This window comes from Protopterus annectens, chromosome 10.part0, assembly GCF_019279795.1.
Source record: "Protopterus annectens isolate FY-2018-M chromosome 10.part0, PAN1.0, whole genome shotgun sequence".
Taxonomy (NCBI): domain Eukaryota; kingdom Metazoa; phylum Chordata; order Ceratodontiformes; family Protopteridae; genus Protopterus; species Protopterus annectens.
This window is the reverse complement of record NC_056744.1, coordinates 804,771,599-804,799,341: the sequence shown is the minus strand read 5'-3', so window position 1 is coordinate 804,799,341 and position 27,743 is coordinate 804,771,599. Positions and strand designations below refer to the sequence as shown.

General features: G+C 38.6%; 1 protein-coding gene and 1 long non-coding RNA gene across 2 annotated transcripts in view; one reads left to right on the top strand and one right to left on the bottom strand.

The window, feature by feature from the left end:
• The window catches only part of LMO4 (LIM domain only 4), a 49,955-nt gene extending 35,463 nt beyond the window's left edge, over positions 1-14,492 (bottom strand). The window contains exons 1-2 of the mRNA XM_044085622.1: positions 14,017-14,492; positions 5,948-6,044 (exon numbers count right to left, since the gene is read on the bottom strand). Coding sequence (XP_043941557.1) covers positions 5,948-6,044; positions 14,017-14,252 — 333 coding nt within the window. The 5' untranslated portion in view covers positions 14,253-14,492. The remainder of the gene's footprint in view (positions 1-5,947; positions 6,045-14,016) is intronic.
• A 484-nt stretch (positions 14,493-14,976) lies between these two features.
• Positions 14,977-27,743, top strand: part of LOC122813355 — a 37,778-nt gene continuing 25,011 nt past the window's right edge. The window contains exons 1-2 of the long non-coding RNA XR_006366670.1: positions 14,977-15,333; positions 21,182-21,275. This is a non-coding gene — a long non-coding RNA (uncharacterized LOC122813355). The remainder of the gene's footprint in view (positions 15,334-21,181; positions 21,276-27,743) is intronic.

The following is a 27,743-nucleotide window of genomic DNA, read 5'->3' as shown; positions in this document are numbered from 1 at the left end:
TGACCCGTGCCCTAAACCCAAGGTCCATGACTATCGCACCACAGTGGTGGACATAGCCCATTTTTCAATGTCCTCCATTGTGGTGCGGCAGGTTCGGTCTAGTGAACTTAAACAAAACTGCACTTCTGTTAAAGTGCACTATCGCTTAAGTGGGGATGTACTTACCCATTTTGAAAAAGTGAATTTTCGTTGTAGGAAGGTACACCCATATATAGTGCATTGTTACGGTGAGGTTTGTAAACACTATATTGTAGAATCACTTATAACCACTTGTATAAAAATTCAGTGTTTTCATTTTGGATCTAGTACATAAAAATTCTAATCAATTATGACTATGAATATGGAACACACATACTAACAACGCCATACTGCAATTATTTATTCAGAGTTACATGCCTTTATTTCTCAGAGGATGAACACAAAGAAATGTTTCCTTAACAGGAGTATCTGAGACTGTTTAGCTTATTTAAAACTGCACTCATTTTTTTACTCTTGTGAAAATATGCACTAAATGTCTATCGCTCCCTTGCTGCAGGCTTACTAAAAATTTCAGAGACATTATTTTACTACATATTTGTAGACAAATGGAGTTACTCAGAACTGCCAAGAAAAAGCTACACACATACACTTATGCACAGACTAAGAAAGAGACATTTCAGATACTAAAAATAAGCAACTTAAAAATACTCCAACGAATTTGGATTACAGCAGTTACTTTTGAGTACAGCAATTAAGCCATTTTTTTTTAATACAAAAAGTAACATTTTAAAAAGAACATAAAAGCAGTAAATAAAATAGACCTCTTGCAAAAGTTTTTTTGTGTCAAATGCCACAACAAAATGAGTGAGCTGAAACTCAATAAAACACATTAAAAATAAGATGTGAGTAATAACTGCAAGAAAATTGGTTACTGTAGACCCTCCCTAAATTTCCACAATTGTATGTGGGGGGTCACTGTCCGGTGATTATTTTTCTTGAAAGTTCACATTCCAAAAGAAACCTACAAGCAAGGTCAACTTCTTACAACATATTGTAACAAGTACTCTGCAGCATCAGTTATCCTATGCACGGCCTCTCACATCTCTACATTTTATGGACTGCTTTCTAATGGTTTTCACAAGTATAAAATACTGACACCAACAATCAGAGTTTTTCCTGCTGCTGTAGTTGTGCTGTGCTCAAAGATAAAGTCTGACCAAGGAAAATTTTACTCCATTAGCGAGTGCAACTACTTGCTATAAAACATTACACCCAGCCAATGGAGTGCTTCTGTAAAATGTAGCTTCGGCCACATTCAAGTCCACTACAAAGGAGGGACTAGGACTCTTAAAACTTCAAAAATGGCCCATCTCCCACATCCCACTGCACATTCAGACTCACACCAACAATATACACAGCCAATCATAGATTAGTCCCCACCATCCACAACCCACGGTGCGCTCCGTTTCATGTCGGTAGCATCCGCACCACTGAAACTCAACGGCTATATTAAAGAGCAAAATGGAAATATTCAGCAGCTAGTCAGTTTCTTGCATCAAACTCAGCTAAGAAAAAACAGAGTACTAGTTAACATTATCAGAATATTCATGAATGCATTCAATAAAACGTGAAGAGTAGCAAATTTTCTCATCAAAAGCATCAAACCTGATATGTCCACCCATGTGCACCCTTCATCTCTTTCTCATCTTTTGTACAATTCTTAACACAAATTAATTCAATCATGCAGAGTGTTAAATAGGTAGTTCAAACAAAATTAATCATTAAGCACAGCCTGCATATACAAAACTGTATATATACATATTGGCGTAGTCATAACTGAAAGCTTATTTTACAAACTGGGGATTGCACCTTAAAATCAGAAGTCAGCTAAAGGGTCTGATTGACTTTTTCACTTTTTGTTTAATGAGAAAGCAAGAATGTGCAGATATGCATGCATGCACACATGGATTCATTTCATCTCTAAAGTTGCTTGAAAAATGCATAGGGCCATAAAGTCTCTAAATGTATGTTTTGACTATATGAGAGTAGCCGGCATTGGGGTGGTACTCAAAAGCACAACATGCTAATCTTTTTCTGTATTAAGGGAATCTGCAGTGTATGTAGTACAAAAATATACACTGCACAGGTAAACTTAGGGTCTGCAAGTGAAATTTTATATACAGCTATTAACAAGTGAACTTTACTATTAAATGATAAAGCCTACAAGCTGTTAAAATGCCTGTGTGACTCAATTGTGGGGTAAAGCCATGTTATGTATTTATGGGTGCGTGTATGCTTACTTCATATGATAACTTTAATAACATGTATGCATGTGTTGTTTTTTTTTTCCTCATTAAGTCTACAGCTATCTACAGGATGGACTGCAGGAAAAAGAAAAAAAGTGCACTTTTTACATGAACCCCCTACCTCCACTGCACTAGATTATATCTCTCTCACACACACACATACCATATAGTTGTCTTCAGAGTGTGTAGAAATATACTGCATAATTACAGCCATCTAGAAAATGGACTGGAAAATTCTTACTACGACCCTACTCTTTACATTTGATAAGGTGTATGTATATTTATAAAAAGCCAGGGGCCTCTACATCACTATGTAATGTTACATGCACACAGTAACAGGACTGCCTAGAAAATTGACTGTGCAAAAAATAATGCATTATTTCCTCAACACTCCTCTCCCATGTATTATACTGCACAACACAAACACACAGCTATCTATAAAGTGCACTGGAGAAAAATAGTGTAGTTTTACCAGAATCCTCCCTCCATGGCACGTCTCTCTCTTTCTACATAATTACATATAATGCACACATAGACATACACATACATATCTACCCATCGTGTGCATGTATGTAACAGCACAGTTATCACTAGTAAAGCCTGTGAGGTACTGCTTTAGTATGTTAAAACTATGTTATAATACATTGTATCAAAGTGAAAGTCTGTACACTGTAGAAACGGCATATCTAACTTCTGCATGTGTGGCAGCTTCCCCACTTAAGGGGAATTAAAAAAATTCCTGAAATTTAAATTGAAATATGTACATAAAGCAGATTTTGGATAACCCTAATCAACGGGTGTAAAACCAAGGAATTCCAGTGGACTTTGGCTTGTGAAGATAGAGAGAAATCCACAGCCTCAACTTGGAGAAGGGGTACTTTCTCCAAGGGTTTAAGACCACTGAAAGAACTGTTACTATATCCACTGGAAGTGAACTACAGCCACAGACTTTGTGGACTTCACTTTATTCTGCACCTGAACTGTTTGTTAGACCACAGATACTATTTGTAGTGGTGAAGTCAGATTTATGTGCCACACAATAACACTGTTAGTGTGTGTCAGGTGCTTGCATAGCTATACATGTGAATAAACAAAAATATGTATTTATATTTGTTTATATATAATTTATAATTTGTTTGAATGATACTAGGGTCATCTTATATGTACAGTAGCTTACAGGTCCCGGGACCTAATTTTACTTACTGCTCAAGAATAAATCTACATTGGTATGAAATTGAAACTGGAAAATTCACATGGGATATCAATGTATTTTATGAGCCTTCATGTGCTGCTATACACAATGACATACATGTTTTGAAATAAACTTCTCACTAGTAATGTTTATGTCATTTTGCATGGGAAAATGATAAATACACAATATATCCAAAATAAAGAAAACTTTAGCAATGAAATGGGTGCATGGCATACTGTAGCAAGAACTACATACATTGTATTGTTTGTTGTTGCTATTTTGCTTGCTTTGGTTATATACAGATGCCAGCAGATAACAGTTCTGGCCAAAGCACATTTTGATTGTCATCTTAACTTGGCATCTAACAGCTGGGATTTTTCTGTGGGGGAACAGAAGAATTTTATAAATATAGCAATCAAAGAGCAGTTTTGTTCCAGTGAAAGTAATGGAGGTTTATATCCCGCTGGTATTCTTTAAAAATATAGGATTAAAAAAAGGGTGCAGCTGAACCAACAATGGAATCAACACTCTTTATTTGCTCATAAGCACTGTAGAACTAAGTACGCTTGCATACTGTTAACAGAAAAAAATGGGAACTTTACCACTTACTAGTTAATAATCAGCTGCAGTATTAAATGCAGATTGAACAGTTAAAAACTGCACTACAAGCTCTGCACATAATCACTGTAATCTGTGTAGAAACACAGATTCAGAAATTAGCCAGAGATGATGTCAATAACCCCAAACAAAGAATATAAATTCCTAACCAGGTAAGCTCAAATGCCAATTACAAACAAGCTTTTATTTTCAGAAGAAAGACCGAAAACACTAGCTAGTTAGCAGACTTGCTCCAGCTCACAAAGTATGCAAATCATAAATGAAACAGACCCAGGTCAGCAAAGTGAAGCATGTTTACTTGAACTCTGAAGGACACAGTAAAGCCCTACCAAGCTCACAGTAGAATCGCTTAAAAGGTGAAAGTAAAGTGGGGATTTCCTACAGTAGGACGGTTACACATGTCCAAAAAAAGAATGTTGGTATGCCAAAAAAATCAGGGAAGGAACTTGATTTTGAATAAGCAGAAAAACAAATAATGGAAAGCCTAATAGAAGTTTTAAGACAAGCCTTTGGAGCAGCCAGCAAACCTGTACGTGATGACCTGAACAACCAGACAGGAGCATAAGGGCAAGTAGCGCCTTCAAACAAACAAGGATCAGACTGTGAAGGGTATGGAAAGTGACCAAGGTTATTACAAACACATCCGACTAACCAGCAGCCAACAAAAGTCACAGATCACTGAAATGACATGCAGTGTCCATGTAGTTCCAATCAGCAACCTGGCTACAGACTCTTGTACCTGCTGTCACCCATATCACAGCACGAAACATTACTCCAGATCCAAAGGTGGTATACAATGTTTAATTCCAGGTGTATTCTTCAGATGAAGATATGAAGTCCTAAGGGCAGTGGATAACTGGTCCTATTCTAATGGATTCCATTCAAACATACATGTAAAAAAAAAAAAAAAATAATAAAAATACACACATACATAAATAAATAGGAAGAGCAAAAGATTCAGTCTTAAAGCACTTACTGGACACCTATCGAGGATCAAATCCAGGCATTCCTTACTCTCCAAGCAAGCTATAGAATTATGTAATTACTGACAAAGTACATAAAGAAGAAAAAAGCATTCTCCTGGACACTGCTACCATAGACAAAATGTAAAGTATTAACTAAAAACAACATATGTCAAACACGATTACAAAAATGCATTTCATTAGTCAAGACAGACAGAGAGAGTGACAGTGTTTGTTTTACTGCCTTAGTTCATATGGTGCACAGCCTTAGTTCATATGGTGCACACAGCACATCATTGTTATAAACTGCTTCTAGAAAACGTACAGAAGTCACCTTTTGCAGTGATACATGAAAATTAAGATACTTGTGACTTAAGGAATCAGCAAGCCTTTTGGCTTCATTTTTTTTTTACCACCATAGGTTAATGTACCATCATACAGCCAGTGGCTGCTTTCTAAAAGCTGCATTGTTTCCTAGCAAGGCAAAATGTGTCTAGGTGATACATGAAAATGCAATCCATAATGCAAATCATACAGATTTACTCTTTAAATCAGAGATGCACACAAAGAATAGTGAATAATGACCTATATGTATATGGAAATATAACTGACAAAGGTTATCTGTAGCAGCCGTAAAGCAATATCTGTACAAGTACATATTGTATATTATGGCTACGCTCTAAATCAAGAATGTATAATGTCTGTTCACCAAAAATGCAGTAGAAGTGTCAACATCAGTCATAAAACTCGGAAGTATGGAGCAAATATATGCATTTACACCCCTGAGAACAGAGCAGCAAATGTTGTATGTAAAGATCTTACTGCTATTAAAATATATGATGATCTTAACAAAGGGAAAAAAAAAAAAAAACATGAGGTGGGGTAGCTACCTTGAGATGATAGACATTTCCTTGTGCCCTCATGACCAGCTCACTGGCTGGAATCGACTGCCCACACGCACTGCATGCTCCGCTGTTTCCAAATAACCTGAAAATATAACAGCAAATTATTAATGACATTATAAATGAAGTCCTGGTGCTTATACTTTAAACATCTTTTAAAATAATGACGTTCCTGACCTATGCAATGAAACTTAGATTGCTAACATGTAGAAATAAATACCTTCAGCTGCAAACAGAATATCTTTCTGCATTCTTACATATAATAAGAAAGCTGTATGTATTTTCTACAAACTAGGTCACACACTGACATTATAAATGAATAGCAAAGCACAGAGAAAAAGTTATTTAAAATGGTATTTCATCAAAAATATTGACTTGCACCTTTAGCAAATACAAAACAATCTTGCGCTACACACATTTGATCAGATTACTGGATTCAACATAAAAAGATACATTTCATGACTGGAGTTTAAATGGTACTGTGTCCTTGAAATTATGTGAAGACCTCTCTTTGTGCTTTAATCATATCTTGAGATATGAGTCATCAAAAGGGTTAAGAGGATTTGATTGTATATCTAAGAAGACATCATGCTTGGTGTATTGAAACTCCAGTAAACCTCCATCAGTGCAGTTTCCATTAGAAACTCCTGGCTATCCTGGTTGATATATAATGTGCATGGGTTAACCTTTTCAATCATGGTGTCAACACTTTAGATTTGCCTCTGCTCATCTCTTTCATCCTAACCTTCTCTCTCTCTTGATAATGAAATGCTTGCTCCAACTTCCCTCTATCTGTTCCTGAGTCCACAATTTAGATTACTTCATCTCTGCTAGCAACAAACTGAATGAAATTTCGATTTGAGCAGAAAGTAATTTACTGGGATCTGGACCAATTTGTCATCATATCTCTCTGGGTGTTTGCTGTATCACTGCAGTTTTCCTATGCAATCAAATGAGACCACAACATCTGCCATGGGGGGACTTGAAGAAAAATATATACATAATGCTTTACGTTTAAAGGGACAGCAGGAAAGCAAATATGTACAGCTACTTCATTTTCACCTGCATATTTCACTACACAGCTTTTGACCTTTCTAGTCACAAAGTGTACAAGCAAGCAAATCAGAGAAAGGACAATCAGAACAGCAATATGACACTTTAATGAAAAAGTGCATGTTAAAGGCGTAGCCAGTCATAGAGGTGTACTCTTTTTTTTAACACCTTTATCAAACTATATTAAGTTCACATTTACAAATATACTTCACATATATTGCTATATCATATAAACTAAGCAACATTACATACATTAATTCAGTTCCTGCCCCTGATGAATACACTCTTTGGAGCATCTTATATTATGACCCAGAGACACCAGAAAAAATATAAATGGCTAACCCACAATATACCATGCAGATCTTAACTATTACTGTTGCTAAGCAGCATGTGTAATCTAAAAAACCTTCCTATAATACCAATAGCTGAAAAAAATATGTACTTTAAGTTTACGGGGCAACATTTAAACAGACGTGTACATTTAGTAACTTAACTGGATGTAGCATTACAAGGCTGTGAACGCACATAGGAAATGTCTGACTATACCCATGGGTGCATGTTAAACATACTGAAGGTTGTTTACAGGCAAACCTGGGCTTTATAATTTACACACACCGGGGATTTGCGGGTAAGAAAAAAGAAAGAACATGCCTTTAAACTAGATGAGACTGCACCAAGCCGCAGCCTTTAAATAATTGGTGGAGTTTTCAGGTTCAGAACTTGCAGTGCAGTCTTGTCATGTCTAAAGTACTAATTCGCTGTCGCCACTTCATTGAAAATAGCCTGTAAGTTGTTATTAAATGCATCGACAGAACGACAGGGTGAGTAGTAAAACTGCCCCCTATGATGGCTTTTAATAGGAAGCCTGAGAAACAAATTTTGCAGCAGCATCGATTTAAAGAGTTCAATCAAAACTCCATTTCAAAACTAATTAGTTTGAGATCCACAACATATCGACACATTATTGCAGAAATACAACAGCTCACAAGCTTTAGAAACCTGAAAGGGGCACTGCACAGCCAAGCTGCAGTGAGGATGAAGCATGCCTACAACACAAATACAAAACAAAGGCGATTCAAAACCACGCAAAAGAGCACCCGGGGTGCAAAGAAACCGGAAAGGGCAATCTCTATTTCGGCGCACGGCTAGTAATCCAAAGTATCTACCTAAATATGTTGCACATTTACACGGCTGATCTGTTGCAGCACAATGCAAATTCTAAGACCAGATGGCAGAGAATGTAACATACTAGAGAGGATGCAAGTAAAGCCCCACAAAAAAAGAACAGAATAGTTGCAACTCTCTTTGCCTGTCAGAACTACATATGTTGTACGGATAGTCGGGCCACTTATGCTAAAATTTCTGCAGAGAGGGCAGAATTATTCGTGGAGTTTTATATAAAAACAGTCCTGGATGAAAAGATGACATAACTTAGTAAGTTTGTTGAAACAGTTGTTGAGCGCCCAGCCTTTCTTTAACAGAAGTCTGCTGACCTCTCATCACAGCTGAAGGCCACAGCTGTAAGTCGATCCCCCTGAACTTTCCCCTCCTGCTCTTCTTCCTCAAGTTGCAGGCTTCATTAGGGAACCTGTGCAGTGCAGGACGTGAGCTGATTTAAGGGGCTCAGCCTGCAGCTACTCAATTAAGCTGGCCAACGTTGTCCTTTAATGGTCTCTCTCTTTAACGCATGCGATGGGTACAGATAGCCACGGTCAGGCTAATTAAGGCCAGGGGACTGGTTAATTGTGATGACAGAAGTGGTTTCAGTTACTTCTCCTAAGGTCTGCAGACCAAAGAGCTTATTAATACTTCAGCAAACTGTGCGACGCAATCAATCACAATCACAAAACATCAAGAGTTTTTTTTACCAGATTTACTATTGTTTTAGATGTGTGAATGTTTTCTTCACCAGGGCTGTACCCAAGTCAACGTGATCAGTGCACTACCCTAGCAGATCTAATGTACAGATGTACACACATTACATACACACACACACATATATAATATATATATATATATTTTTTTTTTTTGGGGGGGGTTAAGACTCCATACCATACATGGATCAGCAAAGCCCAGTACATGACTTTGTGACTTTGGCTAGAACTTTCTAGGGATCCCTCACAGTTCGGTCACGGTACTTTTGTGAGAAAACAACTTAAGTACTGTTAAGAAACAGAACCGACACTGCAGTCTTCAATGTCCAAATCTCTAGCTTTACCAAATAACAGGGATAACAGTGCAAGGCGTATCCCTGTTGCTCTAGCATTTCCTTATAATGTTGACTTGAATCTTTTTAACATGCTAAATAAAATAAAAAAACCCTAAACCAGCAACGTCCCACTCGTGAGATCCAACGTGCTTTAAAAAGCAGGGATAAGCACCATTACCTAAGAAGGGCTTCTGTTCAATAGCAAATGTGGCATTAGAGACTAGGAAAAAAAATCAGCCAAATTATGCTTGGTTAATTCAGAGTAACAGATCTGCCCCCAAGTGAATTGGAGGCCTTGAATTAATTCTGTTATGACAAATCAAGATAAACGTTCCCCCTAAATTGCATGCGATTTAATTAATTTTTGAGATCCTGATTTTTTTCCTAGCTAATAGTTCACATGCTCCTGTGCTGTCATTGTGCTTCAGTGGGCAGACTTCAAAGTGATATTAAATAACCAACTATTAGATTTACCTAGCACGTCCTATTGGAAAAGTGCCATTTAATTACCTAGCCTGTTCAATTAAAGGGACAGCGTTCACCCAGCAAGGAAGCAAGACGAAACTCCGATTTTACTACCACCTTCAAACCCACGCAGCCTGCTAATGGCAGTGCAAAGCTTAAAATACAGTAGTTGGCAACCTATTTAAGCAGGCACATATTAAAATGCATTCTGTAAAAAATGAAGTACCCTCTATGTACACTCTAGCATCTAAAGGCAGGTAGTTTTATCTTTTACACTATTTGTCAAAATAACCAGAACCTTACCTGGATTAAACAATCTCAAAGAAATCTTAACATGAAATGTTAAATATTTTACCACAACAAAAACTACAAGTATGTAGCACAGCACACCACATTGCTTATGGCACATCAGAGCCCCCCCCCCCCCAAAAAAAAAAAAAAAAAAAACAGAAAAGTGTCAGCAGATCATGCAGAAACTCGTGTGTACAGAAGTCCAAAAAAGCACCGCTAACCAACTGTCTAGCTATTAAATGGAGGCACTTTAAGAAAGCCCTGTTTAATAATTATCGCTGCCTTTCATGCACTCGCCAATTTTGTTAATTAAATGTTTTGTTTGCGATGCTGCTCTCATTCATTTCAAGCACGTCATTCTGAGTGATCAAGATAGGCACCAGATCTCATTAGATAAAAACGTCCCACGGTTTAAAAAAAATTACAGGAGCCATTAATTAAACAATTTCATTGTGTGACTCGACTGTCGGGTTCCTTTATCTGAACTCTGATCTATAGGCGCAGAGTGCAGTTTGTCTTTTACCTGCCTAATGTTTCAGCCGATGTCTGGCCACTAGGTTCGTCCACTTTTAATTAGGGTCCACAGTCAGGGCCAAGCACCGTGCCGCCTGCCCGTTTTAGAAATGCTACCTTCACAAATACGAAAGTATCTTCCAACAATATCGTTTGTTATATAGTCTGCGTTCAGCACTGCTTTCCTGAATAGAGGCTGAAATGAACCTGTTGGGATCAAACCATGACCATTTGGCACCACTTGCACGGCAGTGGCTGGAATAGTTGTTTGCATCAAACTAGTACCACTGTTAATGAAAAAAGCACTAAACAAAAAGCTAAGGCACTCAAAAGAATAAACAAACCAGAGTACAGAATATTAACTTTTTATATGATTATCATTAAACATCAGGTGAAAGAAAATGCCTCTTTATATCCACATACAGTACAACATCGGGTGAAAGATAAATGTCTCCATACCCATATACAATACAAATCGCCACTGAAGGGCAATACACCCACTAGTTCCTATGCAACTCAGAGAAAGTATGGTCTGGAAGCATTCATTATGTATTCCTTTGGTTTTACTGTCTTCAAGTCTCAAGTGACAATGATTTCACAAGAAGTTCCCACTTCACAGCTGGGGGGAGCTTTCCCCTTTAAAAAGGGAATGATTGTTAATCCAAACACTCCAGGCCATATTACCTGCAACTTCTACTTCCAATTATAGTAAAGGCCTAAACCAGCAAAGGGACCAAATGTAACTTACAATGTTATCTTTTATAACATACGAAAATTAATATATCTTGCAAGCCAGGGTAGAGAACAAAAACACAAGCTACAAAACGGAGTCAGGTTAGTTCCTAGAATCAGATGTTTACTCAAACAGGCCAGTTAGAATGTTAGCAGAAAAATGCACACAAAGTTTAGGGCAACTATCCACAACACTTAATTTTAGTTGTCCATGTCCCTTCATATTACCTGAAACATCTCAAGCTGATAAAGGCTAAACTCAGCTATAAGTATAATGTTAATGAATAGTGCATTTCTAGAGAGAACAAATATCTTGTTTTAAAATAAAAACAAATCTTCAGTTTGGATTCAGCAAAATGCATATGTGACAACACACAGTGAGCAAAATATGACAAAATTAAAACTGGAAGCAAACAATAGAATTAAGTACATCAGTCTTTTCAATGTGTATTCAATGTACAGCATTACTGCCAATTATGAATTTATGATTTAAAATGTCATTGGACAGCATGTAAAACTACACTTTTCTCCAAGATTACAGAGGATCTTCTAGAATCAGAATGTGTAATATACCTTACAAAGTGTAACAGTTGAAGTAAAAATGATACCCTACTCACATGCAGCCGGAGAAGCTGGTCTCCCACAGCCTTTGAAATGACTAATTCCATGTTATTCCTTTAAACTTAATTTCTCAAGATTAAAAACATTTATGGCACAGGCCAAAGATCTGTTCAAATTAAGACTACTGCAGAAAAGTTAAGAAGCAGCAATTCTTTTTCTTTCATAATGTATACAGTTACTTTTTGTGTTTGCCTTGCTTTTGTTATCTTTTACACTTTGTGCTCCATCCCTTCACTTTTTCACTCTCTTCTCCTCCCCTTCTTATTATAACCATCTACTCCTACTATCCCTTATACTTCACACTTACTGTTATCAATTTATTGCCATCTTCGCACAACATTTTGCTTCTATGCCTAATACTTCTTGTTAACTTGCTTGTCTACATTCCGGACTGAAACTAAAATAGGTCCATTTGACTCAGTGCTCTACCCTGGTTACCAAATTAAATGAATGAATAAATAAATTGTGAGTTAGTGTGTAGCAAACAATTTCACAAATATGCCACTCAAGTCACAACTGCTGAAAACATTTATGATCACTACTCATTCAGCTAAACTAGTGCAACAACTCCTTCTCCAAAGTATGCAAAAAAGAAAACATACCTTGGCACCCTAATTACAGCCGTATTTGGACAAAGGCAAAACTACCTGGCATCAAGAAGCATCAAAACAGCAACAAGCCAGTCAGCACAAAAGCTTTCAGTTGAGCTACCTGAGAATGAGCTATCATATATTGGAATTTGCTTGCAGACAGAGGTGAAAGGAGCAGCTATAAAAATGTGCTACAGCACAATGTTGTAAGTTATACTTACAAAGTAAAAATGTTTCCCATTCTTGAAAATCAGAACTTTAGCAGCATCCAGTGCCCAACACAACAAAAGAAACATCATAGTTTAATGGACCATTGTGTATGTGTGTGCGTGTAAAAATTGTCTTTCAGACTCACTTGCATTTCAGTTCGTATGATCCTAAACAACATTAGCAGTGACCATCTGTACCATTTTACAGGTTTCTCACCATTCCTCCATTTGCCCATTTCCATACAAAATAAGGGTCACTCAAAAATAATGCAAACTAAGAAATTTTACAGTAAAACGAAACGTAAAACTCTGTATAAATGCACACGTACTTGTGTGTGGTGTGTGTTGGGGGGGGGCGGGCAATGTGGTCCAACTCATTGAAGTAAGTTACACCTCTAAATTAGAAAGTGAGATCCAGTCTTTAAAATATACCCAACTCAACATCCCAAGTACAACACAGCAGGTGTCAGGACAGCTTATTGGACAATAAGAGATTTGTACAATGCGGCCATCTCAGCATTTCAGATAAGAAACCACTCATCTGGGATAAGCAAACCAATACCAGTGTCAAAAGACACACATCTCCAGCCAGACTAATGGGAACCAAATATACCTCACCTGTTCCTCTGCTTTTGTCATATGTGATGTTAAAGCCTATTCTGCAGTGGATACATAATGTTTACTTTTTAGAATCACTTCTTAACATAACACTGGAATTCGTGCACAACAACTGATTATATCACAAAGCACAGTCTATTAAACTAATGTGGTGCAAACAGCCTCTAACAGTACCTCGGATGAACATTATTACAATTAGAAGAAAACTTGTTTTAAGGAAATGAAGAAAAAAATACGTTTTTTTTTTGTTGTTGTAACACGTTACACTAGACAACAGGTTACGGAAACCCATGTTTGGCTCTTAAATAATAATTTTAGAAGTGGCACGGTAAAAACCCAGAGGGGAAGGCTTCCTGGTTTCACTTATGTAGTAAACTACAACACTAGCGATAGCAAATAGTTTGACCTTGCATACAAGAGAGGGGTGAAACAATAATTGACATAAAACAGTAAACAGTTCGGGAAAAATGAACAGCATTTTGCAAAACGATTTAACAAAGACAACTATCGTCATCCAAGTCAACACAAATATACACAGGCAGATCCAAGGGGATCAGTAATGCACATTCTGGCATAGGGAATTCGGATCAGTTTGCTCTTTTGACTGATCAAGTCATGGGTAGAGGAAAAAGGAGAAATCTCATTCAGTCAGTAAGTTAATAATACATAACCACCTTAGCCAAACTAACCTGGAACTGGAAAAGAAACGCCCTGCTTATATTCGCAAACAGACGAAGATAATTTGTCATGTTTTACCTGATATAGTCGTTTCTACAAAGAATCATTCCACTCTTGGTGTAGCAAGATGTGCCAATATCTCCAAGTTGAGCCTGGCAACAAGAACACTTCAGGCATCGACTGTGCCAGTAGCTGTCCATTGCATAGAGGAGGAAGCGGTCTCCGATCTTCCCTCCACATCCCGCACACCTTTTCCAAGACAGAGAACCAGCGGTAACTGTGGGGGCCTGAGAGCTAGTGCCTGGGTTCACCATGTTCTCTTAACAGTTAAAAAAGTGCAAATTACAAAAGGCAAATTACATATGCAAAGTGCAAAGGAATAAACTATTAAAATTCACACATTTTTCCTGTGCGATCACTCCCTAGCTTTACTTATTACGTGCCGAAAAGTAGGCTTAGCTAAAATCAACAACACAGGTACCTATTCCGCGCACTTAGAGCTCAGACTTTCACACTGCAGCACTAAACAATGGTCGTGGCTAGATTCCCATGGCTGAAAGGAACCTTTCGACGTCACTGTTGACGTCACGGGGAGGCGAAAGAGGAGGGATCATCTTGTTCGGCAGGAGAAAAGGCGGGGTAGTTGCTCGCATTTTGCAGTAGTCGTGTTTAAAATACTTTTTTTGTATGTGTCTTACCAATAATCAAGTAATTTTATTTGTTATGACTTGATCCTTTATAGCAAATAAATGAGAAACAAAACAAATATTAACCAATTGTTCAAAGGAGTTGTCGTCTTGATGTCTGGATATTGCATTATACTTGTGCAGGAGGCATTATTGTATTAGTATAGGGGTATATACTTTTTTAAACTTATTTTTTTTTTGTTGCTTCTTTTCAAAAACATATAGTCACTGCGTAATACTGAGTACTGATTTAACTAACAATCATAGTATACTTTCAGTAGTTTACAGATGCGCAGTAGCAAGCCACGCCTACATCCTAATCACGCCCAAATATCGAGTCCTTACGTAATGAATATTCATGAGAGATCTCTGACGCAATTGGGCAAGGGTGAGGAAAGCTGACAAAGAGTATCCGAACTGTGGATCTTAAATGTGTATTATGAATAACGGCGCTAGTTTAGGTGTCCTCCTGGGTAAGGTGGACATCCTGAAGTTGCCACTGAGGAAGAAACAAGTTGGGAGGCGCACCAGTTTGCTGGCAGACATTGAGTTTGTCACACCATAACAAAACGAGAAGGCTTTGTGGGAATGAGGCCCCAAATCTGTAATAGAACCTGTCGGATGTGGTGTACTGCCTAGATGGAGGAAGTCACCTAAAAGTAAGAATCAGCAGCAGGAAGGTTCTGTCGAGGAGTTGAGGAACAGTAAGGTATAGTCATTTGGATTTTGAGATCTTATTTAAAAGCCGTGGGTTGTGATGGTGGGGTTTGACTGAACTTGATTGCCGACAATTGATAGCTTTGGCAACTGGTAAGCCAAGTGTTGAAATGCTAAAGTGTTACATTTGCTCTTTTTAAAGGTACAAGGCAAACCACTGTGATGGAAATTGCAGTAAAAATAATAACAATGATAACTACCTTTTATCTATTTTTTTCTGTTTGCTTAATATCCTCCCTGTCTCGAGTCTACTTGTCCCTTCAGTCCAAATGGGCAAGAGCTGGCCAGAAGGCTATAATCAAAACAGTCTTTTGGGTTTATTTCTTTGTTTTTAACCTGTCCCCCAGACTTCTTTATGGTCACTAGAATGTATCTTATAGTGCCAGGCCAGTCCTTTGATGTATATCCAGTTGCACTCATGCACTGATTCCAGCTACAACATAATGTGCTGCTTGGTAAGGACCAGGTTGTGTGTGTGATTCCAGTATTTGTGATGTACACTGCCTGGCAAGGAGTTCTTGTACAAGATTTCTTAACCCAACGTTTTTCAGCTGGGATAGTATATGTTGTGTTGTGATGAACATCACTACTTTTAGTCCCTTAGGATGGTTGAGCAGCTTTTGGCCATGTCACTTCCATCCCCATCAGTGGCTCCTCTGCTATCTAGTCCACTATCTGAGACTAGATCATTAGTCAGGGCTGCACGTTTTTCTCCACAGACCAGTTGCTCAGTCTTGCATGCTAAAGAAATCTCTCCAAGGAGCTGCATTCACAAAATGTGTACATCTTTATCCGTTACCTGGCAGATGAATAAAATGCTTAAGTAGATAAAAAATAATTTCATGATTATCGCAGTGATTTCTGCAGAGTATCTTCCTTTTCAGGTGTGATCACAGAAGGTAATAGTCGACTGAAATTGCCTTAAAACTTCCAGAAAAAAGGGAGGCTGTGGGTGTGTTGGGGGCAGGAACCAAAGTCTGAGATCTTGCGCCTAACCTATGCAATATGATAGCCCTGGAATGGAGGAATGCCCTTGGTATTGATAAAAAATAGCATACAGCACTCACTGTTTGTGCAGAGTTTCTCATGCCTTCTGTGATGATAGCCCAAAACCATAAGATTGATTTGATAGAGTATTTACAAAAGACGCATTATCTTCTATTACTGCAACATTGTAAAACAACAGCTTTTGTAGAGGAACTATCTTGGCGGACAAAGGAAATGCTTGTTTTTCTCCATTCCTAGCATTTTTAGTTAGAGGGGCAAAGGGTACAGTAAAGCTTAGCACCCTGCAGTTTTTATTTTGCATTGCACTGAGAAGTTGCACATCATCTGCATAGTTTTTGGGGCTCCCATGTCAAAACAAGTATGTGTGCATTTATACAGAGTTTTAGCTGTAGTTTTTCTATAAAATGTCTTAGTTCGTATTGTTTTGAGCGACCCTTATTTTGTATGGAAATGGGCAAATGGAGGGTAAACGGCTACTGATAGTCACTGCTAGTGTGGTTTAGGATCATAGAAACTAAAAGGCAAGTGAGTCTGAAAGACAATTTGTACCTTGCCAGTGCCCGATCTTGTGTTTTACCTCCCCCAGCAGTGATTTACTCTTTTTGTTTTTATCCTTTCTGTGTGGTTGTGTGACTGTAGAGTTAAATATATTTAAGTAAGTGGGATATGGGGTGTAAGGTATGATTGCTGTATGTGAAATTTTCTATGAAATGTGTTTTTCACTTATTTTTTGTTTTTCAGTGATTTGTGCTTCAGTAAAAACAGCATTCAGTAAAAAGACATAATGGTTTCCTTGCCTCTTCTTAATAATATACACGCAACTATTTTTTTTTTCTTGACCTCCTTCCACTTTTTTCTGTAGTGTCCAAATCTCTCTCCTACACAATTTCCAACACGTACAAACAAATCATATATGGCCTCTCTGTCATCATTCTACCTAATATATGCTTCCTCTTAATTGTACTATTTATTCCCCCCCTACATTCCATGTCCCTACTCTCCAAAACCCAACCACTATTCCTACAGAGCTAGGCTCATAGGGCCTTTAGCTATGTCCATCAGGCACAAACAATCCCCCCTAGACCCATGACTATAGGCCTGAGTCACTTCTGGCTCTCTGACCTTTAGGCAACATACACCAAACCTCCTGGTCTGTGTCTTATCGTAACACACCTACCTGCTTGGATTCTGTCCTAATCATACCTGCCTTTTGCTCTATTATCCCCTTTCATTACTTTTCATGGTTCCCTCTGTCTGAAACCTGCAGTGTTCTGCATTCTCTTCCTTTTTGTGTTTGCCTTACAGTTTATTTTATATTTGGCCACTTGAACTTATTCACATCTATAAGAGTCACAGAGCTGACAACTTTACTTCCTACCTCCCTTTAGTACCTCCACTCTTCCTTTTCCTCATCTGTGTGCTTATGCCAAATTTACTCCAAATACATATGAATTCTGTTAAAGTCATTAGTACTTCACCACTTCACCTATCTTCCCATCTATTATTGGAGGCTTAATCGTATAAGAATAAATATGTGCATAAGACAGAGTGAGACATTTAAGAGTATGTGAGGAAAAAGTTAAAAGTGATTAAGAAGATAAAGTTTTGCTAAGAATTCATGTGTGTGAAAACTATTTAGTGGAATGGTAGGCGTTGCAGTTAGGTATAACAGTGTGGTTGTATGAAATGTAAGTTACTGATGAGAAACATTATGTTAGTAGATATGTGGATTGTGGTGTAGGGTAGGATTTATGCTAGAGGTAGATTGATTTGTAACGAAGCCCATTGTGAAAGAAAATGTGAGAATGGATTGGTTGAAGTGGTATAAACATTTGGGGTGAATGATGTGCAGAAGAGTGATAGGAGGAGGGTTATATGACGTGTATGTATATGATAGGGCGTAGTTTGGGAGCCTGTCTCTAGTTAAGTATGCATTTAATGATATGGGGGGTGGGAATGGGGGTAGGGTGTGAAATGTGGCTAAACGAGGCTCAAATTCCTATTTTCCAGAGAAAAAAATCAGTGGGGTAGGTGATAAGAAAGAGGAAAACAAGACTTTATTTTTCTGTGGGCAATATGCAGCATTGGAGAGTACAGCGAAATGAACTAGATGCATAGAGGCAAAGGAAGAGGAGTGAGTGAGATATCAATAGTCGATGGTTTAGTGAATGATAGGAGGTACACCTTGGAAGCACAAAACTGGGCTTTATACTGTTTATATGTAAAACTAGATTATCTTTAAAAAAGTGGAAGAAAATGTGAAACTTCTAGGCTAATACAAAGAGAATAGAGTGATAAAAGCAGAAGCCTGGAGAGTACTAGTGCTATTCAGACAGAATCTAAAATGAGAAAAGCAGGGAGAAAATAAAGGGCACCAAAACCACTTTACAGTTGAATGCACAAATATTTGATCTGCTTCAAGGAGCAACAGACTGACGATAACAAAAGGTTTCAAGACGTGTCAGAGCTTACATTAAATCTGTTAGGACATTAATGGGAGCATTTCATGGTTGTTTTAGAATACTGTATTGCACTGGGAATGAAAGTGCACTAGTGTATCATAGAGAAGGCAAAAATTCTTTTATATGTGTGTAAAACTTTTTCTATTTCATAGAAGTTCATTAAAGTAAACATGCAGTACTTCGACTATGATAAATTTTTGCAAGCAGTACCATGCATCAGTAGATAGAACAAATACTACATGGAGTGGAGACAAGTGAGAATGTTTGTTTATTTATGTTAGCCTTTTCCTTTTTGATGACAAGGTGGGGTGGTTGTAAATTAAAAGAGCAAAGATAGTGTACCATGTGCAGTGTTCTATTCTGTGCACATAAAGGGCTTCACTAAGTTTGAGCATCATTGTTTAACTGTAAGTATTTGGAAATATAATTCAATTGTAGTGTGTATTTCTAAACAGTTGTCAGAATGATGGCGCTTGTAGATAAAGCTGCACTGCTCATATGTGATTAAATGGCATGAAAAGTTTAGGTGACAATGAAATGTTAGCACAGACTGTGAATGGCTACTAAAATATTGATAAACAAGCCTGTTCATTTGGGGAGGGGAGTAGTAACAAGTGTTTCTTGCTGCAACACTATTGGATTATATACAAATCTCTAGTCACATTTGTACAGGTCATATTTTATAACATATGCACGTGTGAATAAATATATATATATATATATATGTGTGTGTGTGTGTGTGTGTATATGTGTGTTTGAGTGTATACACACACACATACTTCAAAGTATCGAACTACCACTGCATCGACTCCCATATCATCAAGACAACTTTGCCATAACTGCAGAACATTGAACACCCAGAACATCGAAAACTAACCCTGGGAAAACAACCACTAACCCAACATAAAAAAAAGCAAATCAGACTCACCAAATGGGGGGGGTGAAGCCCCCCACACCGCCCCCCCCCCCCAACTAAATATACCAACTCCGAGATCACACTACAGTGGGGAAAGGGCGAAATTCACCATGGTGGCCAAGTGCTTTCCCATGGAAAAATTTCAATGTTCGATGCTCTGCATCTCGATGATGTAGGATTTGATGAAGTGGTAATTCGATACTTTGAAGTAGACCATATATATATTAATACACACACGCATATATATGTATGTATATATATCTATATATAAAATGTATTTGCATTTTTATATAAATTTTTTATATATATATCACATACACACACTGTAGCATTTGCAGAAAATATTCAAAAAAGCAATATAGACACTAATGCTCATGCTTCGAAATGTAACCTCGGAGCATGCAACTTTAAATCAATTTTGCACTCACCACACCACCTGCTAAGTTATTTTTTTAACTTCAATCTTTAATGATTTGCTACTTTTTACATGCATGTAAATGTATGGGTGTCTTTCTCTTTCTGTATACACACGTGTATAAATGCGCACACACAAGTTATATAATATAATCTAGGTTGGGAGGGTGGTGTAATGGCTAAGGTATTTGCCTTACAAACACAAGGTGCAGGGTTTGAATCTCACAAGGGATAATTGGCTAGGCTTAAAATGGCTTGCAAGGGCAGTTAGCTTAGTACTAATCTATGAACCTATTCTATGAACCTATTTATCCTAACTCAGATTGTATATTGCCAGGGAAATGGGATATTCTCCAACCTAATAAAGTAAGAGTCTTGCACAATTGTTGAACATCTGTTTTGTCAACCACAGTGTGTCCATATATGTGTAACATATATGTGTGTGTGTGTGTGTGTGTGTGTGTGTGTGTGTGTGTGTGTGTGTGTCATACCTCTTGGAGCAATAAATTTGGGCAAAGCCATAAATAAAAATGGGACAAAGGCCGCAAAACAGGGACAATTTTTAAATATTGCTCTTACAAACTTAGAGTAACAGGTTTTCTGTTTTAACATGAATCTTCTTAAGGGTATGAAGTCTGAAACTCAAATGTCTGTCATTATTTTTTTAACTTCAATCTTTAATGATTTGCTACTTTTTACATGCATGTAAATGTATGGGTGTCTTTCTCTTTCTGTATACACGTGTACAAATGCGCACACACAAGTTATATAATATAATCTAGGTATAATATGTGGGTGTGTTTATCATCTACGGGTGTGTCTATATGTAAATGTTATATTGGTGTTTGTGTGTGTTTAATATATACACACACGCACTTGCACATACACATGCATGTATATACATACACACGTGTGTATATGTATGTATATACATGTGTGTGTTGGTATAATACGTGTGTGTGTGTGTGTGTGTGTGTGTGTGTGTGTGTGTGTGTAAAACAGTCTTTACTTGTTTAACTTTGCATTTTTTATACCGTTAGAGAACTGGAATTACTACAGCAGCTGACAGCTCGGTCTCGTCTCCTTCTCACCATCACAGACTGAAGGGAAGAACATCATAGCATGTAATGACAGGTAACACATTGTGTGCACTTTATTTTTGACTACAAGTTATATTTGTACTCCTGTGCTGTGTGACCACCCCAGATACGCCTTTGATCTTGCACATCAAACACAGCACAGTCCATGAACTCCCCTCTAGCAACTTGTCCCTTTCACCTCCTACCTCCTGCTACTCTGGCCCTGCAGCTCTTTGAATCATCCTGTACTTGCATTTCAGTGCAATGATGGGACATTTCTGCACTTACCCAGCATGTTTAAACATATATCCCTTATACAGTGGGTCTTTTAAATTCAATCCGTGTATGAGAGGCATTTTACTTTTTTTTTTTTTTTTTTACAGGAGGCTAGAGTAGTCCCCATAGTACCCACTAAGGTAACAAAACCAAACCATGATTAAAGAAAATGGTTAACATACTGAGATTGAAATGTATTTAAACACCTTTTGCAGTGTAATAATCCTAACTGTCACTCCTTCAGTCAGAAACTGGGCTGTTCATCATATTTTTTGCATGCTGATATCCTTTCCCAGGCTGGTAAATATTTTATAGTTAGTGAGACCCTTCTTTAACTTAGAATGGCATGTAAAAATATGTGAAAAAGGCTAGCTTCAACTGTTGGCTTAGATCATGGGTGACAATCCATGGAGGTTCACTGCTTCTCCTCTTGAGGAATGGGCTATATCGCTCCTCAGAAAGGGTTGGGGTACTGAATAGCCCCCCCCCCCCCGTGTTGCCTTTCCTAGGCAAAGCAAAATTAATGGAACTTTTAAGGAAGTCTGCAGACACATACAAGGTAAATGGGGTCTCATTAACACCTACAGTTATATACAAACTAAGTTGCTTAGTGGCTTACCATGTTCTTGAGGGAATTTGGATATGTGTTGCAGAGACTTGTTTCAAAGATGCTTCAAACATTCTGTAAATGGCTGGTAATATCTCAGTTCAGCCCACTAGCCAAGGAGGTGATGTATCCATTTTATTAAGTCAGTCCTTCAAAAGGAGAAGTAGGGTTATACAAACAAATTGTGGATATGAAGTATTCCACACCGAAGATGCAATAAACACAACAAACAACCATTTTTTGACATGTTAAAGCACGCAGTACGTGCCACAAGCAACACTTGTAGAAGGTTATCACACTGCCTCCATGTCACCCCAAGAACATTACTACTTAAGTCACCCCGTTGCAGAAAATATTTAATTTCGTTGAATTGTCCCTGCATTGATAGAACTGCTGAGTCGGGCACAAAAAACTGCTAGGCTTTGTAAATCTCAAACAAAATGTGAAAATGTTAACAGGGAGATCATCCTAACATCCCTGGCAGCCTTGTGATGAATGTTGCCCCCCCCCTTTTCAATATGACCATAATGCACTGACATGCCATGTTTTGTACTAAATATAATAATAAAAAGTACTAAATATAATAATAAAACGTATATATCATCTTTCAGCCGCTATGGTGCCATGAATAGTCACCATCTGTCTTTTAGCTGGGACTGTATATTATTTTCCCCACCTGCACAAGCTATTGAATCATTTATTACCATCCACAGCACTAAATAAATCACTGCCTTGATAAATGTATCCCCCAGAGGCATAAATATATTGAAAATGTTTACAGTAAACCAAAATGGTGGAATTACAAAATCAACCAATTGATAACTGAAAAAAAAAGAGCATATATGGTCTTCAAAATTTAGCCAGCCCGATGCCACATTTATATTTTGTTTATGTGGATAATAAACTGATTCCTAACATCCAGTTGAGGCCGGCAACCCAGGATTGCAGGAGATGCAGGGTATGGTAGAGCACTACATAGTAGTTAAAACCAGGCACTAGATTGCTAAGCAGAGACTGTTAGCACCCAGAAGTAGGGGAGGTTGTGGATCACCATGCGTACCAAGCTTTGCACTAATGTTCATCCTGGCCCAGTTAATTAGACTAAAAGAGTGTAAAGAGAAGAATTGGCAAAAACTGTGAGAAACAAAGAGAAAAGTGGACTGTCTTATCTCATACAGGATTACACAGAGGAAAAATGATATAGAAAGTATTGGAAATTATAAGTGGGGGGTGGAAATGGCTATTAAGTTTTGGCCAACATACATCTCTAGCACCTGATTTAGGAAGAGGATAGGAAGATTTGGGAAGCTTGTGGAGTAACTTGGATCAGCTATTAAGCCAGAAGATGAGACATTAGAGGGGTTCATACAATATTAGGCCTTCACATAATTGCATGAAGTAAAATACAGTATTCCCCAGCACACTGATTTACTTTAATTAATACGCACACTTTCTTATAATAAGGATAGAAGTAAGAATAGTAGGGAGAAAAGGGGAGAGAGATTAGCTCCCTGAAAAAATCTGTAAGCATTAGACTGTGGGGGGAATTTAATAAAGCCTACACAGTCTTATTTACCATGTAGACATGCCACACTGCTTACATGAAAGTAAGCAGGTTTGCGATCCAATAAGCACTGCTGGTGGTGCACATGCACGCGCCGACGTGGGAAGTTCCGTGGCATACAAATCACCTCATATGCAGGTGAATTTCATGCAAATGAGGCCGGTAGAGCGATCCAGCAAGCAGATAGGCAGCCCTGCAGACCCTGTGTCAGTGTTCTGTGTACAAGACTATAGACAGACAAAAGGGGATGTAAAAATGGAGGTAGATAGACAGAAATGGTATAGCACACACAGATATGAGCAAAACTATCCTCTGTCTGTTTCAAAAGTTACAATAAATTTGTATAAATAAAAGTCTTGGCATGTTTGTGTAGTGCGCCACAGTGCGCAAACATGCCTTATAAAAATGTGAAAAAATCAAATATTAGTATCATGAGACAGGAATGTATTACAGGACCCTGCGTGCAGTATCTACAATGGTGCATCGGTATTGTTGCTAAGGTGATAGGGCTCAGAACCATGTAGTATCCGGGTTGTGAGCACGGATCCCTATGCAAATGAGGTGGAGTTACTGAATAGCATAATTGGGTAATCATGTCCAAAGATCCCCTCCTTGTAGGCAGAGAACCATGTTGGTGTCGACAGAGGAGGTAGCTGACATCAGGCGAGAGTGTGTCCACTAACGTCTGAGCTGATTGGAGCATAGCTGCTCCTGTTTGTGAGGCGTGCCCCCATGCTGAGCATGCAAGTTTGGGGGGGTGTGCACTGACTGCTAAGCATTGTTTACCTATGGGGTGCGCATTTGCACTGTATGCTGCAGTGCTCAGAGTATTTAAAAGGCCAGTTATGTATTAATTAATATTGATCCTTGCTTAACTTAAACTAGGGCCATTAAATGATGTCAGTGATATACTAGGCAGGTGCAATGCATCATAGGTAGCAAATCATGCTGACAGCACAAGCAAAGAACTATAAAGTATGCATACAATCTACTCTGCACTATTGGAATAAAGATTTGGGAATTTTAACTGAAAGAATACTACTGGATGCTGCAGGTCTGCTACATTTGTATGTGTTTGATTAAGTGAATGCTGCTTCTGCTGACAGTAGGCCCAGGCAGAGAAGGAGTAGAGTGTTGAGGCCCAGGGTAATCTTCCAGGATCTACATGAGTTGGAGATTGTAGAGAGCTACAGGGTGGACAGGGACATACTGCAAAAACTCGTTAAGCTCTGCCACCCTCCACTCACTCCCAGAGCCAGCAGAGGGGGGCCCATCCCAGTGGAAACAAAGGTATGTGTAGCCCTTAGGATAATAGCCACAGGTACCTTTCAAGGACCAACTGGGGACATGATGGCGGTGTCACAGGCAAGAGCATCCAGGGTACTCCACCAGTGCCTGGATGCCATGCTAAAGCATACTAGTGAGCACATACATTTTCCCTCACCCCTGAGGCAAGGGCCAGCAATATGCAACACTTCTGCTGTGTAGCACAGTACCCTGCTGTACTGAGTGCCATACATTGCACTCATGTACACATCAAGGCACCACATAGTGAGGAGGATAGAATATACATTGGCTGCAAGAGGTACACTCTCATCAACTGCCAGGTTGTGTGCAATACTCAGGACATTATCATGAATATGTGTGCTGGCAGCTGTCACAACTCTCCTATTTGGTATGCATCAAAGCTGTAACAGATGTTTGCTAGCAGGGACATTCCACACGGCCATTTAATGGGGGATGCTGGAACCGCGGATGATGACACACATCAGAAATACACACACACACACTGAAGAACGCCATAATGAGGCACACGCACAACTAAAAAGATCATAGAGCGTGTGTTTAGGTTGCCGAAGTCATGGTTCCGGTGCCTCGATATATCTGTTGGAGCCCTGCAGTACTCTCCAGCCACATGTGCACATATGTTCACAGTATGTGCCGTGCTACATAATGTGATCCTGTGGAAGCAGCTGCAGCAGGATCAGCATAGGGAAGGGATACACAGCCTCCCGCCAGTGCTTAGGTCACCACAGCCACACTCACAAGATGACTGTGAGGAGCCCCCTGATGATATCCCTGTAGGCAGATATAAGCATGCTCAGTATGCCCTGGCATTGGCTAAGAAACAACACGTAGCACATTTCACTGACAACCTAGGGTCCTAGGGACTGACACCCTTCTCCTACTTACAGACATATATTAAAATAGCTGATGCCAGGCAACCCACATAACCTGTACCTATCCATGTACTGGCTGTGTACTGCTTGCATCACACAGTCAACCCTGAACTACAGTTCTGTCAACTGCTGTATTTTCAAGGTAAGTCTCTAACGTACACACTAATTGTAAGTATTGCTATAATAAGGTATCATATGTGTGGACCTGCTGCTGTTATGCAAGGAAATATAGTGGGCTGTTTGGTCAGATTTAACATGCACATGGGACAACTGATACCCAGTTCAATAGGATGTGTTCCTTAATATTCACTAGGCCTCATGGTTGGAATGTTCATAACATCAGACAAAGGAGATGTTAAACAGTGGGCACACATAATATTTAGAATGCTATCTGGACTACTGTCTACCCAAGCTGATCATGTGCTGTTGTTCCCCACCCCCAACACAGCAGTGTACCCATATAACCTCTTTAACAGAAAATCAGCTATGGTATATCAGTGGAGCAGGCAGTCTCAGGGCTGTAACATATATAGCGTTTACACATTGTGTGTGTCTCTTCAAGCAGGATAACAATGTACATATGTATGTTGTTGATTGATGAATGACCCCTTTCTGTCTAGTGACCTGTGTGGCTCAGTGGACTAGGGATGCTAGCATGGCTGATGGTGTTGATGGTTCTAATCTGGATTTACTCACATATTTTGCTTGTGAGGTAGTGGTATGTTGGTGTTTTCACAGAATGTCATACCTCTCAACATCTTAGTGCAAGAAATTTGGACAAAGACAGAATGATTGGGGGACAAAGGCTCAAACATAGGGACAGATTTTAAATATTGGTCACATAAACCTAGACAGTTGCTGGAATTAAAGGTGTTGCAGCAGTACATATTTTCTGATGGATATAAAGTCTGACACACAGTTGTTTGTAGTTAGTAGAATGTTTTGATGTCCCAACATTCAATAAAGCACCAGAAGACCACAAGTGTATGAGGAACAGACCAAACATATGAGGCAAAAATCAGGACATTTTGTGAAAATCAGCACAATTGAGAGGTATGCAGACTATCAGTCTGTTGGTGGTGTAACATTACCAACCTCAGTCACATATTAAGTACAGCAGACAACTGGGGAATGCTGTGGACATTTTGAGTGAAATGCAGTACTGCAGAAACAGGGGTGGATGTTAATGTCTGTAACATACAAAATCCTGGACTGAAATACAGGTAGGTGTGGCCTGGAGTCACATTATAATTACTGACAGTCCCACTGAGCATGCCCGTACATTTTGTAAAAATAAGTGCAGTTCATTGAAATGAGCTGTTCTGTATAAATGTCTAACAAATACTAGCATATACATATTCATCTGTCAGTATCTCTTTCACATGCATAGTATAGTTATGTAGTGTCAAGTAGATTATATCTTGATATGTGTGTGTCTGTATATATGGGGTCTACTGCTTTTAATCGAATATCACTTATTCAAAAAAGAGCAGTAGACCGCTCAGTTACGCGAAAGTGCACTTATGCACTTTCGCGGAACTCGGTTCAACGAACCGATAAAAAAAACAGAAAACACTTACTAACATTACATTGAGTGGGGGGCTTCACCCCCCCACACACCCCTACTTAAATATACCAACTCTGAGATCGCACTACAGTGGGAAACAGGTACCAGTTTCCCTGAATGGTTCGTTGAACCGTGCTTTGCGGAAGTGCACTTTCGCGTAACAGAGGATCCACTGTTCGTTTTTGAGCAAGTGGATTTTCGGTCTTTAACAATAGACCCATATAAATATATATATGTACGTATATATATATATATGTGTGTGTGTGTGTGTGTGTGTGTGTGTGTATATATATATATATATATATATATATATATATATATATATATAT